This window comes from Cydia amplana, chromosome 3 (genome assembly GCF_948474715.1).
Source record: "Cydia amplana chromosome 3, ilCydAmpl1.1, whole genome shotgun sequence".
Taxonomy (NCBI): domain Eukaryota; kingdom Metazoa; phylum Arthropoda; class Insecta; order Lepidoptera; family Tortricidae; genus Cydia; species Cydia amplana.
The window spans coordinates 22,095,233-22,113,105 of NC_086071.1; the positions used below are offsets into that span (position 1 = coordinate 22,095,233).

Sequence of the window (17,873 nt, forward strand, 5' to 3'; positions counted from 1 at the left end):
ATGAAAGGTAATTAAATTTGTTACAACTTTATTCACGCAATATATCTCATAGCATGAGCGGTTGTGCCGATATTTGTCCTGAAATATAGGAAAAACTAAACATTTCATTGTAAGGAAAAAAATACCCTTTTTTTAAAGTTCCATATCTCATGAACTATTTGACATATGACGCTGTAAATGGGCTTAAATTGTTCCAAATTTAACGTTCTTTCAACATTACATAGCAAGCTTTGACCAAAAACCCATAGTTTTATAATAAAAGTGCAAAAACTGAAAAAAGTCCGAAATTTTGCAGTTTTTTGCAAATTACGAAGGGAGCACAACTTTTTTTTGCTTGCAAAACATAGTGTCATATTCCTCCAAGGACTCCAAACAACATACACGAAAATATAGAACTACATCACGCAATGTTTTTTTAGGAGATTTTTTTGTAAGATTTGACCGATCTATATCACGACTCCGCCATTTTGAAAAATTTCCAAAAACCGGATCGACAAATTTTTTTTATTTATTCATAGAATTCGGTCACAAAATTTCACGAGAATCGGTTAAGAATTGCGACCTGTAGAGTAGAACATCCGGACATACAAAAGCAAAATGCCCGAGTCAAAACGTAGACCTTCGCTACGCTTCGATCAATTATTTTTAGCTTTTCAGTTCGCTTTTAATCTGCAGTCGTGTTTTTTAAGTTTTAATTTATTTATTTGACTGTTTCATTTATTTTGCCTAGTCACACCGTAAGCAGGTGACTAACAAAACAGCCTGTATTAAATTAAGTGAACCTACTTAATATCACGGCCGTGCCCCCGCCAAGTCGAGCAACGCAAAAAGGCAAGGCCATACCATCCTTTTCTCGAAGCGATTCAGGCCATTTTCGACGTCCTGTAATTTTGTGCTGGCTAAAGCTAGAACCCTGAATTTTCTGTGACATATAGGGCTAAACATGCTTTAGATATATTCTCAAAAACATTAAATTTGAACTTGTAGTTTAAGAATGAATGTACGTCAAAGTTCATTAATTTCGACACTGACTCACTCACTCACCTACGATCATCACAATTCTAAGGTAGTTCTAGTATACCCACAAGCTTTAAATTTTAAACATAAGTAGTTTTTAGCTTATCAAGCCATAGAAATCTTAAAAATACTGTAAATTTAAGAACTGCATAAGTAAGTTTGTAGTCCTATATATGATATTACAAAGTTACTGTTGCAGTTGCTACAAAGTAGGTAAAGTAAAGGTCTGTGTATGTACGATGTGAGTATGAAGATGTGTATAGTATGAGTATGGTATGGCTATGAGTATGGTAAGGATATGAATATGGCATAGGTATGAGTGCGGGTGCCTGCGGGTATGGTGTGGGAGTTATGGGACTGGTACTTGTATATAGTATATACAAGTATATAGTTTGGTATGGCCATGAGTATTGTATAGGTATGAGTACGAGTATAATGTGGGATGGGTATGAGTATGAGCTTTGACCTTATGTCGCTGCTCCTGATGCGGTCCTTCAGCTTGTAACCTAGCATACTAGAGCAGCGACATAAGGTCTAAAACAAAAATCATCGACGCACTAGAAATGACTGCGAAACTTAAATGGAAATGGGCCGGACACGTCGCAAGACTAAACGACAACCGATGGAGTCAACGTGTTGTGCACTGGTTCACCAGACGAGCAGAGGGCAAACGGAAACACGGACATCCTTTTTGCCGCTGGAAAGATGACATCGTGTCAGTGGCCGGAAACCACTGGACCCGCTTGGCCCAAAACAGGAACGACTGGCATGAGATGGAGGAGGCCTTCGTCCAAAAATGGATGATTCCCGCGTAATACCTAAACCAATTGTTACCACCTAATTTTTTTTTTTAGTATTTTAATTTTGTTTTATTTAGTTTTTAAAAATACGTTAATAAGTAAAAAAAAACTATGTACCTACCTACTTTCCAGGGAAATAAAGGCTATTTTTATTTTATTTTATTTATGAGCTTTGAGAAAAGTGTTAGCTGCCGTACAAGTAGTACCCGAAAAGAAGGACTACCTACAAAAAGAGATGAGATCCCATCAAAAACATTACATGTAAAAAGATGCAAGTCTTGCAACGCAATTCTTCAACTACAAAAAAGTTTTGAGATGTAATGTGAAACCAAGTCGGTTATTTTAGTCAGTGCCAGGGGGTGTTAAAACCGTATCAATAAGATATATCTTTAATCTATATATATAAATGCAAGTGTCCTGACTGACTGATTCATCAACGCAGAGCCGAAACTACAAAAGATAGAAAGTTGAAATTTGCACACTAGATTACATTTATAAAGTGTACAAGAGATAAGAAGCAATTTTGAGAAATTCAACCCCTAAGGGGGTTAAAAAGGGGATGAAAGTTTGTATGGGGTACAAGTTTTATTTTAAGCTAGGAATTCGTAAAAAGATATATTATTAAAATACAAGAAAACTAATTTCAGTGTTTTTGAAAATTCATCCCCCAAGGTGGTGAAAAAGGGGTTGAAAGTTTGTATGGAAATCAAAAAAAAAATCGAGCGCGGGACTTGAAACTTTGTATATGGAGATATTATTAAAAGATAGAAAAAGTCATTTCAGCGTTTTTAAAAATTCATCCCCTAACAGGGTTAAAAAGGGGTTGATAGTTCGTATAGGTTTCAAATTTTATTTTAAGCAAGGAACTTGAAACTTCGTAAAAAGATATATTATTAAAATACAAGAAAACTAATTTCAGCGTTTTTGAAAATTCATCCCCTAAGGTGGTGAAAAAGGGGTTGAAAGTTTGTATGGATATCAAACATTTTCTCGAGCGCGGGACTTGAGACCCAACTTTGCAAAATGGTGTTAAATTAAAATACAAGAAAACTAATTCCAGCGTTTTAGAAAATTCATCCCCTAAGGTGGTGAAAAAGGGGTTGAAAGTTTGTATGGATATCGAACATTTTTTCGAGCGCGGGACTTAAATCTTTGTATTTGGGGATACTATTAGAAGACAGGAAAAGTAATTTCAGCGTTTTGTATAATTCATCCCCTAACAGGGTTAAAAAGGGGTTGATACGTTGATAGTTCGTATACGTTTCAAATTTTATTTTAAGCAAGGAACTTGAAACTTCCTAAAAAGATATATTATTAAAATACAAGAAAACAAATTTCAGCGTTTTTGAAAATGTATCCCCTAAGATGGTGAACAAGGGGTTGAAAGTTTGTATGGATATCAAACATTTTTTCGAGCGCGGGACTTGAATCTATGTATTTGGGGATATTATTAGAAGACAGGAAAAGTAATTTCAGCGTTTTGTAAAATTCATCCCCTAACAGGGTTAAAAAGGGGTTGATAGTTCGTATAGGTTTCAAATTTTATTTTAAGCAAGGAACTTGAAACTTCGTAAAAAGATATATTATTAAAATATAAGAAAACTAATTTCAGCGTTTTTAAAAATTCATCCCCTAAGGTGGTGAACAGGGGGTTGAAAGTTTGTATGGAGATCAAACATTTTTGTGAGTGCGGGGCTTGAATTTTGTACAGAGGCATATTATTAGAATACAAGAAAAGTAATTTCAGCGTTTTTAAAAATTCATCCCTTAAAAGGGTTAACAAGGGGTTGAAAGTTTGTATGGGGTTCAAATTTTATTTTAAGTCAAAGTCAAAGTCAAAATATACTTTATTCATGTAGGCCTAGCAACAAGCATTCCTCTGCATTCCGCTCTGCATTATTTTTAATACTAGTTTCTTGGAGGGAACATTCCCGGACCTACTTAAACGAGCGAGAATTGTCGCTATACATAAAAAAGGAAGCAAATTAGAATTAAATAATTATCGTCCCATCTCAGTTCTGTCGATTATAGCCAAAGTTTTCGAAAAATGTATAGCCAATAGACTGGAAGCACACTTCATGACGTATTAAAAAAAAACTACTTACTAGATCTCGTTCAAACCAATTTTCGGTGGAAGTTTACATGGTAATGTACATCGTGTATTTTTTTTAGTTTTATCATTCTCTTATTTTAGAAGTTACAGGGGGGGACACACATTTTACCACTTTGGAAGTGTCTCTCGCGCAAACTATTCAGTTTAGAAAAAAATGATATTAGAAACCTCAATATCATTTTTGAAGACCTATCCATAGATACCCCACACGTATGGGTTTGATGAAAAAAAAATTTTTGAGTTTCAGTTCGAAGTATGGGGAACCCCAAAAAATTATTGTTTTTTTTTTCTATTTTTGTGTGAAAATCTTAATGCGGTTCACAGAATACATCTACTTACCAAGTTTCAACAGTATAGTTCTTATAGTTTCGGAGAAAAGTGGCTGTGACATACGGACGGACAGACAGACGGACAGACAGACAGACATGACGAATCTATAAGGGTTCCGTTTTTTGCCATTTGGCTACGGAACCCTAAAAACATGATGAACTGATTTCATTACGATGCTAAATATCATTAGGTATTGAAAATAATGTTTGCACAAAGTAATTGTGCAATATTGCGCATTTTCTAGACCTATAAAATCAGATACGTACCTACACAACTTTTTTACCTATTGTCTAACGTAAAACTGTCCTAATTTTTTTATTTGAAAACAAGGACGATATTAAAAATAATTGTTTCACCATTAGGGGAGAATTTGTGTTACATGGTTGAGTAAGACCAAAGAAAGTCTGCAGCGCTAAATTAAAAGTAGTTTTTACAAATCAATATATTATTATGTGACAACACTACAGAAAATGCATTAAATAGTCTTGATACTAGTGAAATTTCTACCATATTTACCGTCTATGAAAAAATGAAGTTGTGCATTATGGTTAAATAATTTTAATTCCAACAATAGATGTCACTATTAATATGTATAGGTACATAAACTAATATTGATAAATAACATTGGGAGAATGTGACATTTGGCATCATCAAAATTATTGAGCTTTTGTAATATCCGCGACGGCCTAGTGGTAAACAGGTACAGAGGGCCTACCGCGAACACCAAGGTTTGCAAATTGCAGGCATCTGTCTCTTTTACTTCCATCAAGGCGTATTAAGATTGACATAGAAATTGCCCGCAATTTGCGAACTTCGGTTTTCGGAAAACCTAAATAAACCATTAAAATAATAAACATATATTAAGAATAAATTTGAGCTTTAACTAGTAGGTACCCATGCCGTAAGCATAAGCATGGAGGCTGTGGGTTCGAGCTCGAAACCCGGTTAGTACCAATGAGTTTCTCAAAATGTTAAAGGAAGTTCATAAGGTAAGATCATAAGATGCCTATACCTATTAGGTGTGTTCAATTTGCAGTGAAACCTTAATCTAAACCAATATTATAAATATTATCTACATAATATGGTGCAAGTATTAAGATGTTTCCTTCCATTTACCCGTCATCAACTCCATGTAAACATTGTCGTTTTTGAGCTTGAATCGCCTCGTGCTGATTTTTTACTAGTGTAAAATTATTCGACATGCGAAAAAGTAACTCCCGCACGTCAGTTTCATAAGGTTTCAACATGTTTTTTCCGTTCATTACAAAACACAACGAATATTTAAACGATTTTGACAAACACATACCATAGTGAATGACGTTTACTGACTGCTAAAAAACATTGCCATATATACTTTTTAAAAAATAACCCTAACCTACCTATCTCTGGGAACAGTTTCGTTTTTAGGGCGTAGCAAAAAAAACCCTAACCTACCTATTTCTGGGAGCAGAGAATTTTACCCCAATGTACCAAATATTACCATACAAATCCTAAAAACTAGCCCAAAATTACATAAAAACAAATTTCTATGTAAAAATTGTCAAGTGCGAGTACTTTTGACTGATAGTAACAGTAAAAATTACTATTAACCAATGATTTTCAGGTAAAACTACTTTTGACCAACATGCTCAGTCAAAAGCAGTTTTGCCTGTTTTTGTCGGTTAAAAGTGCTTTTGACCAGTTCACACTTTTGACTGCGACGTATATATATACGTATAGATTAAAGATATCTTATTTATACGGTTTTAATACCCCCTGGCACTGACTAAAATAATCGACTTGGTTTCACATTACATCTCAAAACTTTTTTGTAGTTGAATATAATTTCCGCCTGAAGTAGTAAAAAAATGACGGTGTGACGTTCTGTTTTCAAATTCCGATTCTATTTTATTTAGATTATGACAAAAAGTCATATCGCAATATTATAGTCATCTACCGAATATTAAGCATGATGTCATTAAATTAGAGCATATTTTACAATTACATTGAGACAATAGGTGTCCTTAACATTTTGGGGTAAGTTTAAAACTTTTTGTGAGTTAGTAAGAAAGCAGAGGGACTACCGCGAAAACTGATTTTCGCAAATTGCGGGGATATTTCTCTTTTACTCAAATGAAGGCGTAACTAGAGAGACAGAGACAGATGCCCGCAATTTGCGAACTTCGATTTTCGCGGTTAGCCCTCAGAACAGCAGTATCTCCTTCGCGTGTTGCCGCCGATACCCGATGTATCTTTCTAAAATCCGAAGGTCATTCTGAGAGTTAATGGACTGTACATATTCGTTCCCAAGTTCCCATATCTCCCCTACTAGGGTAACCTGCTGGTGGTTTCTGCTGAACGAATCAGTATTATTGCTCATCAATGCATTACAATCAAAACCATATCATTGATTTCCAAGATAATTTAACGGTTATCGTATACAAATGAACGTAATACCTATCTAGTCGTTATTCGACAAGTTACGCGTCGTCGTTATAAATTTGCTTGCTCTTTGGTGAGTTATTTTTAGGGTTCCGTATCTCAAAAGGAAAAAACAGAACCCTAATAGGATCACTCGTCTGTCTGTCTGTCCGTCCGTCTGTCACAGCCTATTTTCTCCGAAACTACTTCAAATTTGGTACACATATGTAAGTTTGTGACCCAAAGATGGACGTGTAACCGTAAATAAATGAATTTTAAATATGGAGGCCATTTTTGGGGGGTAAATGAGAAAATTAAAAAATAAAGTTTTTCTAACTATATCGTGTTACATATCAAATGAAAGAGCTCATTGTAAGAATCTCAAATATATTTATTTTATAACTTTAGGATAAATAGCTTAGCGGTCCCCCCCCCCCCCTTATCTCCGAAACTACTGGGTCTAAAATTTTGAAAAAAATACACAAAATAGTTCTTTACCTATAGATGACAGGAAAACCTATTACAAATGTGCATTCAAGCGTGAATCGAACTTAATTACTTAGTCTTTGACCCTAGCTTTACGGGTTTTTTTTTAAATGTTTCCTACGAAACTACTGGATCAATTAAGGTGAAAATTGGTACACATATGCAAGTTTGTGACTCAAAGACGGACATGTAACGCAAACAAATGTATTTTAAACATGGGAGCCACTTTTGGGGGGTTAATGGGAAACTTAAAAAAAAAAGTTTTTAAACTATATCTTGTAACATATCAAATGAAAGAGCTCATTGTGAGTAACTCAAATTTTTTTTTGGTAATTTTAGGATAAATAGTTAGGACAAAAAAACCGGGACGAAGCGTTTCGAGAAAAGGTAGGTAGATAATGTATTTAGTAATTTTCCGCTACAATCCGGCACTATACCTACATACTTTTTTAGTGGATACATAGCAGAATGTTCAAGTCGCAAAATGTGCAGGCTACGTAAAATGAGCAAATCGTAAAATGTGCAAATCTCATAATGAGAAGATCGCAAAATGTGCAGATCTCATAATGAGCAGATTGCAAAATGTGCAAATCTCATAATGAGCAGATCGCAAAATGTGCAGATCTCATAATGAGCAGATCGCAAAATGTGCAAGCAGATCGCATAATGAGCAGGTCGCAAAATGTGTAGATTTTGAAATAGAGCTCAGATTCTACAGGTCCAAAAAGCGTAATCGTTGCCAATAGGGCTTCTGTTGATTACTGATTACTGAATGTTAAAATATTTTGGAACAAACCTGGTATCTTTTTTATTATTTTGATACCTTATCGTGACCTTGTTATAATAATTTATGAGGCAGTGCTTTGAAATATATGCCCGTTGGACTTTGTACCATGCAGTTAAACTAGGGACGACACACAAAGCAAACGACATTACGATATGCACCTTTCGCGACCTGCACTTTTTACGATTCGCACATACTCGTATGGCGACCTGCACGTTTTACGATTTGCACATTATGCGACCTGCACTTCTTACGATTTGCACAGTTCGCGACCTGCAGTGTTCTCGATCTAGTAACTCATATTATGTAAAATAAGAACTGAAACGCCGATTTGCAACACAATTATTATAATAAACGCGAACACATGTTAACTCGGTAAAGAATATTGCAAAAACAAAAAAAAGCTTGACAATGGCCGCTGCTTATATAGGTCGCAGGAAACTCAAAACGCGCGATGTGTGCAGCGCAGCGCCATCTACCATGATATTGGGTAAACTTTCTCGCTTGCCGCAACATACTCCCGCCTAAAGGATAGCAGAATCCTTTCTTCTCACATCTGGTAGTGGGCAGAGCTTCGAAATTGAGCGGGTGAGCACTCCAGTTGCTGTGCGGACTTCGTAGACTCGTGTCACGTTATCTTGTCCAGGGTACTTCTGTAAAACTCTACCTAGTAGCCATCTACTAGGAGGTAATCTGTGATCCTTGATTAGTACTAAGTCTCCGACGTTAAACTCTTGTTTTCTGATTTTCCACTTCGGTCTCTCTTGTAATCTTGTTAGAAATTCAGTTTGCCATTTTCTCCAAAATATTTGTAGCATTTTTTGAATGTTTTGCCATCTCGATAGTGAATTTGTCTTATGTTGTGTCAAATCTCTCTCTGGTATGGTGACTAAGGGTTCTCCGATAAGAAAATGTGCTGGTGTCAGCGGCTCTAGGTCATCAGGATGATCGCTCAGCGGTGATAAGGGTCTTGAGTTCAGACAAGCTTCGACTTGGTTCAAAAGAGTTTGAAATTCTTCGAAGGTAGGTGTAGCGTCTCCGAGAGTTCTCTTAAGATGAAACTTGATACTCTTGACTCCGGCCTCCCACAATCCGCCATGGTTCGGTGATCCAGGGGGGATGAACTTCCACTTGGTACCTTCTGTGTCTAGTAAGGCTGCTAGTTCAACAGGGATTGTTGACTTGCCAAGTTTCCAAGTCTCTAGTATCTCTTTGCTCGAGGAAATGAAGTTAGTCCCGTGGTCACTCCACATCTCCTTGACGAATCCTCTTCGTGATGTAAATCTTCGGAATGCTGCCATGAATGCTTCCATAGTCATGTTGCTCACGCATTCTATATGTATAGCTTTAGTTACCATGCAGATGAAAATGCTTATATATGCTTTGAAGGTCTTGGTTCCTCGTCCAGGGCTCATGCGCACGTTTACTGGACCTGCGAAATCTACACCAGTTGTCAGGAACGCTCTTGATGGCTTCACTCGTATCTCAGGTAAGTCGCCCATCAGTTGAGTTACTGTCTTTGCTTTTTGTTTAGCGCAAGGAAAGCAATTTCTCACGTATGTTTTTATAGTGTTTCCCGCGTCAATCAGCCAGTATCTTCCTCTAAGATATGTAGTCATCAGTTGAGGTCCTCCATGCAACGTCTTCTTGTGTGCGTCGTTAAGTAAAAGTGGTACCAGTACGTTGTTCTTGGACAGGATAATTGGATGTTTGCTCAGAAACTCTAAATCTGCATGTTTCAATCTTCCTCCAACTCTCAGTACGTTTTTGTCATCTAAAAAGGGAGTAAGTGACAGTAAACGACTTCTTTTCTTTAATGTTGTGTGATTTCTCAGAGCTTCGATTTCTTCTGGAAATTCTAGTTGTTGTGAAAGCTTGATACATGTTGTAAGTGCTTCTTCTCGCTCATCATGAGTTACATATTGAGTTAAGTTTTCTTTTACATCTTTGTTTTTAACGATTAGCCATCTTCTACAGTAGGCTATGACTGAGATGAGTTTTCTCAATGATGAATATCTCTTTGAAATTGTAAGTATGAAATCTTCTGTCTTCTCTGACACTGTAGTAGTAGCGCATTTAATAGATTTTCTCGTTTCTAGATATGTATCTTCTACTTCACAGGGTACTCTTCTCCATTCTCTTTGATGTAAAAATGTAGGGCCTTGAAACCATAGTGTATGTTCTTTTAATTTCTCAGGTGTGACTCCTCTCGATGCTGGATCCGCTGGGTTTTCTTTAGTGTTCACGTATGACCATGTAGTATCTATGTTGTTGTTGATTGCAATGACTCGGTTCTTCACAAATGTTGTCCACTTCAGCGGGTCTCCGAGAATCCAGGCTAAGGTTACCTTTGAATCTGAATAAGCGTATGTATGTTTTTGCTCGATTCTCATAGCTGTAGCGACGTGTTTCAGTAGTTGACTCAGTAGCAGTGCTGCACTAAGTTCAAGACGGGGCAAAGTGAGTTGTTTCTTTATCGGTGAGATTTTTGTTTTCGCCATGATGAGTGATACTTTGACTTCTCCGTCTGGTTGGATTATTCTGCTGTAGACTACTGCTGCGTAGGCTGACATTGATGCATCAGCAAAGCCATGCAGTTCTATTAACTCGCTGTTGTTTGTCGTTCCAATCCATCTCTCAAGTTTCACGTTTGACAGGTGCTCTATACCTCTGCAGAAAGTTTTCCACTCTGTCTTCAAGTCTTCTGGTAACTCTGTGTCCCATGATAATCCTCTCGACCAGGTCTTCTGTAGGAATATCTTCGCCATGACTACAGATGGTGCTAGCCAACCCATTGGATCAAACAAGGAAGCGATGACTGTTAAGACGTTTCTCTTTGTTACTCGCTGCTCAGATAAAGTGTTGACTTTGTTTGTTACTAAGAGTGTATCTTCGTTTGAGTTCCAAGTGATTCCTAAAGTTTTGATTGTCTCTTTTTTGTTGATATCTATCTCAGAATTCTTCGCTCTCTTCTCTGGTTCAATTGTGCTCATGAATTCTTTGCTATTTGAAGACCATTTTTGTAACTCGAAGGCTCCTCTTTTTAGTACTTCTGTCAGTTGACGTTTAGCTTCTATTGCATTTTGTTCTGTATCTCCTCCTGACAGTACGTCATCCATGTAGAAAGAATGGTTGATGATCTCTCGTGCTTGTGCATACTCTTCTGTGTTTGCCTCATCGATTGCTATCTGTCTCAGGGTTTTGATTGCTAAAAATGGTGCACATGCTGTTCCAAAGGTTACAGTTAGCATTCTATATTCTCTTATGTCTTCATCAGGGCTGAATCTCCAAAGTATTCTCTGAAAGTCTGTGTCTTCTCTTCGTACAAGGATCTGACGGTACATTTTAATGACATCAGCGACAAAGCAGACCTTATGTTTTCTCCATCTCATAAGAATGTCTCGAAGATCTCCCAGTAGTGACGGACCAACTAGCAGTTCTGAGTTGAGGCTTACTCCGTTGGCTCCTCTGTATGAAGCGTCATAGACAACCCGAAGCTTTGTAGTTTCTCTATCTTCACGAATAACAGGATGATGTGACAGGTATACTCGTCTGTCTTGCTCTCTCACAGATTCATCTCGTTCAACTAATTCCATATGTTGTAGTGTTATGTACTCTCTCATGACTTCATTGTAGGCTTCTCTCAATTTTGTGTTTGCTTCTAATCTTCTCTCAGTGCTCATGAATCTTCTCAGGGCGATTTCTCTCGAATTTTCTGGTAAAGTAGGTTTGTCACTTTTGAATGGAAGTGCCACGATGTACCTTCCATTTGTATCTCTTGCTATGGTATCTTGATAAATTTTCTCAGCTCGAAGTTCTTGTGGGGTGAGAGTGTCGTTTTCCTCTGACTCTAATCTCTCTGTCTCCCAAAATTTTTCTACCATCTTCTCTAAAGTTATGTTCAGATGCATGCTCTTGAACTCTCTCGTGCGGTTGTTGCTCAACTGACCTCCTGACAGGATGTATCCCAAGCGAGTTTGCTGTGCTATGGGAGTACCTGGTTCTCCTCTAATCACTCCGTTCATCAAAATGTCTGTGTAGATGTGAACTCCAAGTAGTAGATCAATGTTGCTCGGTGTATGGTAAGTTGGATCTGCCAGTGTTAGGTATTGCAGATGACTCCATTTCTGTGGATTGATTGGGACTTCAGGCATAATGTCGGTGACATCTTGAACAATGTATGCTGTGCAGTTGACTTTGAAGTTGTCGTTGAATCTTGAGTAAACTTCTATATCTGTAGCGAACTTGATTCTTGTTGACATATGACCCACTCCGGTAACTAATCCATCAGCTGGTTTTCTTCTCAGTTGTAGTTTTTTGACAGTTGCCTCACTTATGAATGACTCTTGGGAACAGGGATCAATGAGTGCTCGTAGAACTTGAATACCATGGCCAGTCTTAATGTTTACTAGTGCGGTAGCCATGAGTGCAGTATGACTCTGAGTGATAAGGTAATTTCTCATTTTTGGCGGTTCTGAAGTTTTTGTGGTAGTCTCTTCTCTCGAATTTGTAGCGGTTTCTCTCGATGTAGATTGAACTGGATCATCTCTCTTCTCAGTTGGTTGGTTTTCAAAATGTAGTAGTGAATGATGTCGTTTTTGACAGTGATGACAAGATACTCTGGATTTGCAGTTTTTCACATTATGTTTTGATGACATGCAGTTGAAGCAAAGTCCTTCTTTTTGGACGTGTTGAACTCTGTTGTTGACATCTAGGTTAGCAAATTCTTTGCATAGATAGGTCAAATGGTTTTGCTTGCAGTAGGAACATTGTACTGTAGTTGTAGCGGGGCTTGTTAGAAAGGATCTTTGTCTCACGATAGCTCTCTCTCTGTCCTTCGAATAGGTTGTAGATGGAACCATTTCTAACACTCTGAAACGTGTCTCTAAGAAGGTTGTAAACTTCTCTAGTTTCGGCAACTCTTGTACAGGTAGCGCTCGTATCTCCTCTTCCCACTGTTTGCGCGTCTCGTCGTCCAATTTGTTGAGTATAATGTGAATCACGATAGTATCCCACTCGGTAATCTTCACGTCGTTATTTTTAAGGCTGTTCAGGCATTCTTGAGTTGTGTCGAGTAGTTCTCTGATAGATTTAGATGTGCCGTTGTACACTTTCTTCTGATTCATGAATCTATTCAAGATTGAATTCACTATCATGCGTTTGTTGTTGTACCTCTTGTCTAAAGTTTCCCAGGCGACATCGTAGTTTTTCTCGGTTATTTGTAGATGCTTCAATAATTGTTCGGCTTCACCGGTGACACTTGTTTTCAGGTAATGAAGTTTTTGTACCTTGCTCAGCGATGTTTTATTATGAACGAGCGACGTGTACAGGTCTCTAAATGACATCCATTCTTGATAATCTCCAGAGAATTGGGGCAGGATCACTTTAGGAAGCTTCACTTCTTGCGTAGAATGCTTGTTTACTTCTGACGTTGACTTGTTTTGCGGATGCGGTTGCGGTTGCTCACTCGAAGTTTCGGATTTGTTGAATAGCTCGATAGTATCCGATAACTCTCCTTTAATCATAAAATACTCTTCTTCTCCCACAGAATACAAGTCGGTTGTGAAGTAATTATGCTCCTTCTTCTGAGCCGAAGTTGCGTATTTCAAGATTTGGAAATGACTTGTTTGGAATTTCTGCCAATACTCGTTCAATGTATCAATTCTCGCTTGTACATAGCCTTTCGTAATACGTGTTTTTCCTTGCTTCTTGAAGTTTATTCCAATCTTTCTTATTAAATCGTAAGTAATTTCTTGTTCCGACACGTATGTATCCATTTTGTAGGTTATGTAGTAAAATCTTTACGACGAAATATCTTCAATCTTCACTCTTTTTGCTTGGAAAACACTAAATGTTCGTAGATTTGCTCGTTTTAACACGTTTTCTTCTAAATTATTACGAATCGCGATGTATTTTCACCGTTTTATGTCCATTGTTTACACTGATGTTTTCACCGAAGAGCCGGTTGTTTTTTACGAAAATCACTCAATTATTGTTCTCGCGGTACTCGATACGTATTTTTATCTTATTTATGCACTGAAACCTCGTAAATATTGTTCATTCACTGTTTATTTCTCGTATTTTTAGTATTTTTTTTCACCATAGTTCGTATTTTGTTTTTGCCCTTTTGTCCGTTCTTCTTTTGTTTTGTTCTCGAATGTTCGATGCGTGACGTTTATAATCTCTCAAAATTGTTCTTATTTCACTGCGATTGTTCGTTTTTCACCACTAATTCAATATATCCGGTTCTGTTGGACCACTTTGTTCTCGATCTAGTAACTCATATTATGTAAAATAAGAACTGAAACGCCGATTTGCAACACAATTATTATAATAAACGCGAACACATGTTAACTCGGTAAAGAATATTGCAAAAACAAAAAAAGGCTTGACAATGGCCGCTGCTTATATAGGTCGCAGGAAACTCAAAACGCGCGATGTGTGCAGCGCAGCGCCATCTACCATGATATTGGGTAAACTTTCTCGCTTGCCGCAACATGCAGTTTGTACGATTTGCACATTTTGCGACCTGCTCGTTTTACGATCTGCACGTTTTACTACCTATTCTTACACTATTCTCTTTCCTTTACCATTGAACAAAGATACCGTGTTAAAACCCGTCTTTTCTTAATTTTCTATCACCAAATATACCATTTATACCTAAGGCGGTGGCGATATCATGACAGCACACATACTGATTATGTTTTCCTGTTCCTATATGCACCCACAGTTCCTCAAGCTAAGGTAAATTTTGCACATGTGCAATTGTGCAACTGCCAGTACCACCACATCACATACGTATCCACAGTACGTATTATGAGTGTCGTAAAGCCTCGATCGACAGCACCAGATGCATGCACTATGATCAGAGTGTCATTTTATAAGATAGGTCAGATTTTCTGCTTTTTGAAACAAATTATAATAGGATCTCCAAGCTTAAACCAGAAGATTGTGGGTCATAATTGTTATTTCATATCAGCATCGTATACTTCAGTAAATGAGTGCCGTAAATAACAGTACCTATACTAAGAAAGACCGGCAGATAGAAGACATCCCACAGACCAAAGCTACTTTAGATCAGCATTTTTAAAAACCATATTATATCAAGGGGTGCATGTTTGGTGTCAGTTATTGGCACAAGCTCAAAATCTACCCTGTCCGTCTACTTGAGGTTGCACGAAGGTCAACAACAACCGGGAGCCTATATGGACGTACTTGCCTGTTGCTGCAGAAGCACGTTTAGAAATTGTCAGGTGCAAATACTGCAAATGCATAAAACAGTGCCGTGGCTGGTTCAATTGGAAAACCCGGCAGCTTAAATGGTAACTCCAGGTTTAACCGGTTAACCCCGGGTTAGTGGGATGATGCAAGTGGCGCTAACAGATCTAAAACAATAATATATTCACCATTCGTGTGTTTAAATGCAACCGCGTTAAGCGGCTGGACCGCTCGGTATCTTGGGTCCATTAACAAAATGGACGCCGCTGAGGTAGCTTGTGTTATATACTACCTACCTACCTAAAACAACGAAAGAAAAATAAAAAAGCGGCCAAGTGCGAGTCGGACTCGCCCATGAAGGGTTCCGTATTTAGGCGATTTATGACGTATAAAAAAAAACTACTTACTAGATCTCGTTCAAACCAATTTTCGGTGGAAGTTTACATGGTAATGTACATCATATATTTTTTTTAGTTTTATCATTCTCTTATTTTAGAAGTTACAGGGGGGGGGGACACACATTTTACCACTTTGGAAGTGTCTCTCGCGCAAACTATTCAGTTTAGAAAAAAATGATATTAGAAACCTCAATATCATTTTTGAAGACCTATCCATAGATACCCCACACGTATGGGTTTGATGAAAAAAAAATTTTTGAGTTTCAGTTCGAAGTATGGGGAACCCCAAAAATTTATTGTTTTTTTTCTATTTTTGTGTGAAAATCTTAATGCGGTTCACAGAATACATCTACTTACCAAGTTTCAACAGTATAGTTCTTATAGTTTCGGAGAAAAGTGGCTGTGACATACGGACGGACAGACGGACAGACGGACAGACGGACAGACGGACAGACAGACAGACATGACGAATCTATAAGGGTTCCGTTTTTTGCCATTTGGCTACGGAACCCTAAAAAGATACTGGATTCATCCTTTACTAGAAACACGCAACGAATTTGGCAAGTTCGCAAGCTGTTTTCAAGAATTGAAGAAGCACGAAGATACATTTTCCGCTATGTTAGAATGTCTCGTCGTTTGAAGAATTACTCAAAGTTTTATATGAATGTTTTTATTACAAAGCGAAAAGAAGCAAAAAAACAATATTTCTCTAAAAGTTTTACATTTATGAAATACTAGCTGTTGCCCGCGACTTCGTACGCGTGGATTTGTATATTGGTGGTTATGGTTATATATTCTACATTAGCTTAGAACATTATGCAGCAAGAGATGCGGTGGGACGGTTAATCATTTGTTAATTATTAATATTATACAACGCATGAGACTTGTCTTTCACAACCTACGAAGTTTCAAGCCCCTAACTGAATAAAATTTTCCTCGATATAATCCCTCTAAACCCCCGTAGAAGATTTTCATGTCCTCTACTTAATAAATATAATATAAACCTAACTACCTATTTACGAAGTTTGAAGTTCCTAGCTTTAAATAAAATTTGAACCCTATACAAACTTTCAACCCCTTTTTAACCATTATAGGGAATGAATTTTTTAAAAGCTGAAATTATTTTTCTTGTATTCTAATAATATGCCTTTATACAACGATTCAAGTCCCGCACTCAAAAAAATGTTTGGCCTCCATACAAATTTTCAACCCCTTTTTCACCACCTCGGGGGATGAATTATCAAAATCTCTGAAATTAGTTTTCTTATCTTTTGATAAAATACATTTTTACGAAGTTTGAAGTTTCTAGCTTTAAATAAAATTTGAACCCTATACAAACTTTCAACCCCCTTTCGACCCTTTAAGAGATGAATTTTTATAAACGCTGAAATTACTTTTCTCGTATTTTAATAATATACCATTTTACAAAGATTCAAGCCCCGCACTCACAAAAATGTTTGACCTCCATACAAAATTTTAACCCTTTTTCACCACCTTGAGGGATGAATTTTCAAAAACACTATATGAGTTTTCTTGTCTCTTAATAAAATACCGTTTTACGAAGTCTCGAGTTCCTAGCTTAAAATAAAATTTGAACCCCATACAAATTTTCAACCCCTTTTTAACCCTTTTAAAGGATGATTTTTTAAAAACGCTGAAATTACTTTTCTAGTATTCTAATAATATGCCTCTGCACAAAGATTCAAGCCCCGCACTAACAAAAATGTTTGATCTCCATACAAACTTTCAACCCCTTTTTCACCACTTTGAGATATGAATTTTCAAAAACGCTGAAATTAGTTTATTGCCCGTTTAAAATAATACCTTTTTACGAAGTTTCAAGTTCCAAGCTTAAAATAAAATTTGAACCCCATACAAACTTACAACCTTTTTTTAACCCTGTTAGGGGATGAATTTTACAAAACGCTGAAATAACTTTTCCTGTCTTCTAATAATATCCCCAAATAGAAAGATTCAAGTCGCGTGTTCGAAAAAATGTTTGATATCCATACAAACTTTCAACTCCTTTTTCACCACCTCAGGGGATGAATGTTTAAAAACGCTGAAATTAGTTTTCTTGTTTTTTAATTTAGTACCTTTTTACGAAGTTTCAAGGTCCTAGCTAGAAATAAAATTTGCACCCCAGGACAAAGTTTCATCCCCTTTTTTACCCCCTTAGGGGTTGAATTACCTAAAACGTCGCAATTACTTTTTTTTGTCATCGGCTATTATGCCTTTCTAAGAAGTTTCAAAGCATTCGTAATGGATTCAAACTTTCAACCCCTTTTTAACCCTGTTAGGGGATGAATTTTCAAAAACGCTGAAAT

The 17,873-nt window shown here is 37.1% G+C and overlaps 1 protein-coding gene across 1 annotated transcript; it reads right to left on the reverse strand.

Moving 5' to 3' along the window:
- Window positions 1-8,454: 8,454 nt before the first annotated feature.
- Window positions 8,455-13,707, reverse strand: LOC134662740 (uncharacterized). Its single transcript, XM_063519012.1, has one exon. It carries the CDS (start codon window positions 13,705-13,707, stop codon window positions 8,455-8,457), a length of 5,253 nt encoding a protein of 1,750 aa, XP_063375082.1.
- Between the last annotated feature and the right edge of the window lie 4,166 nt (window positions 13,708-17,873).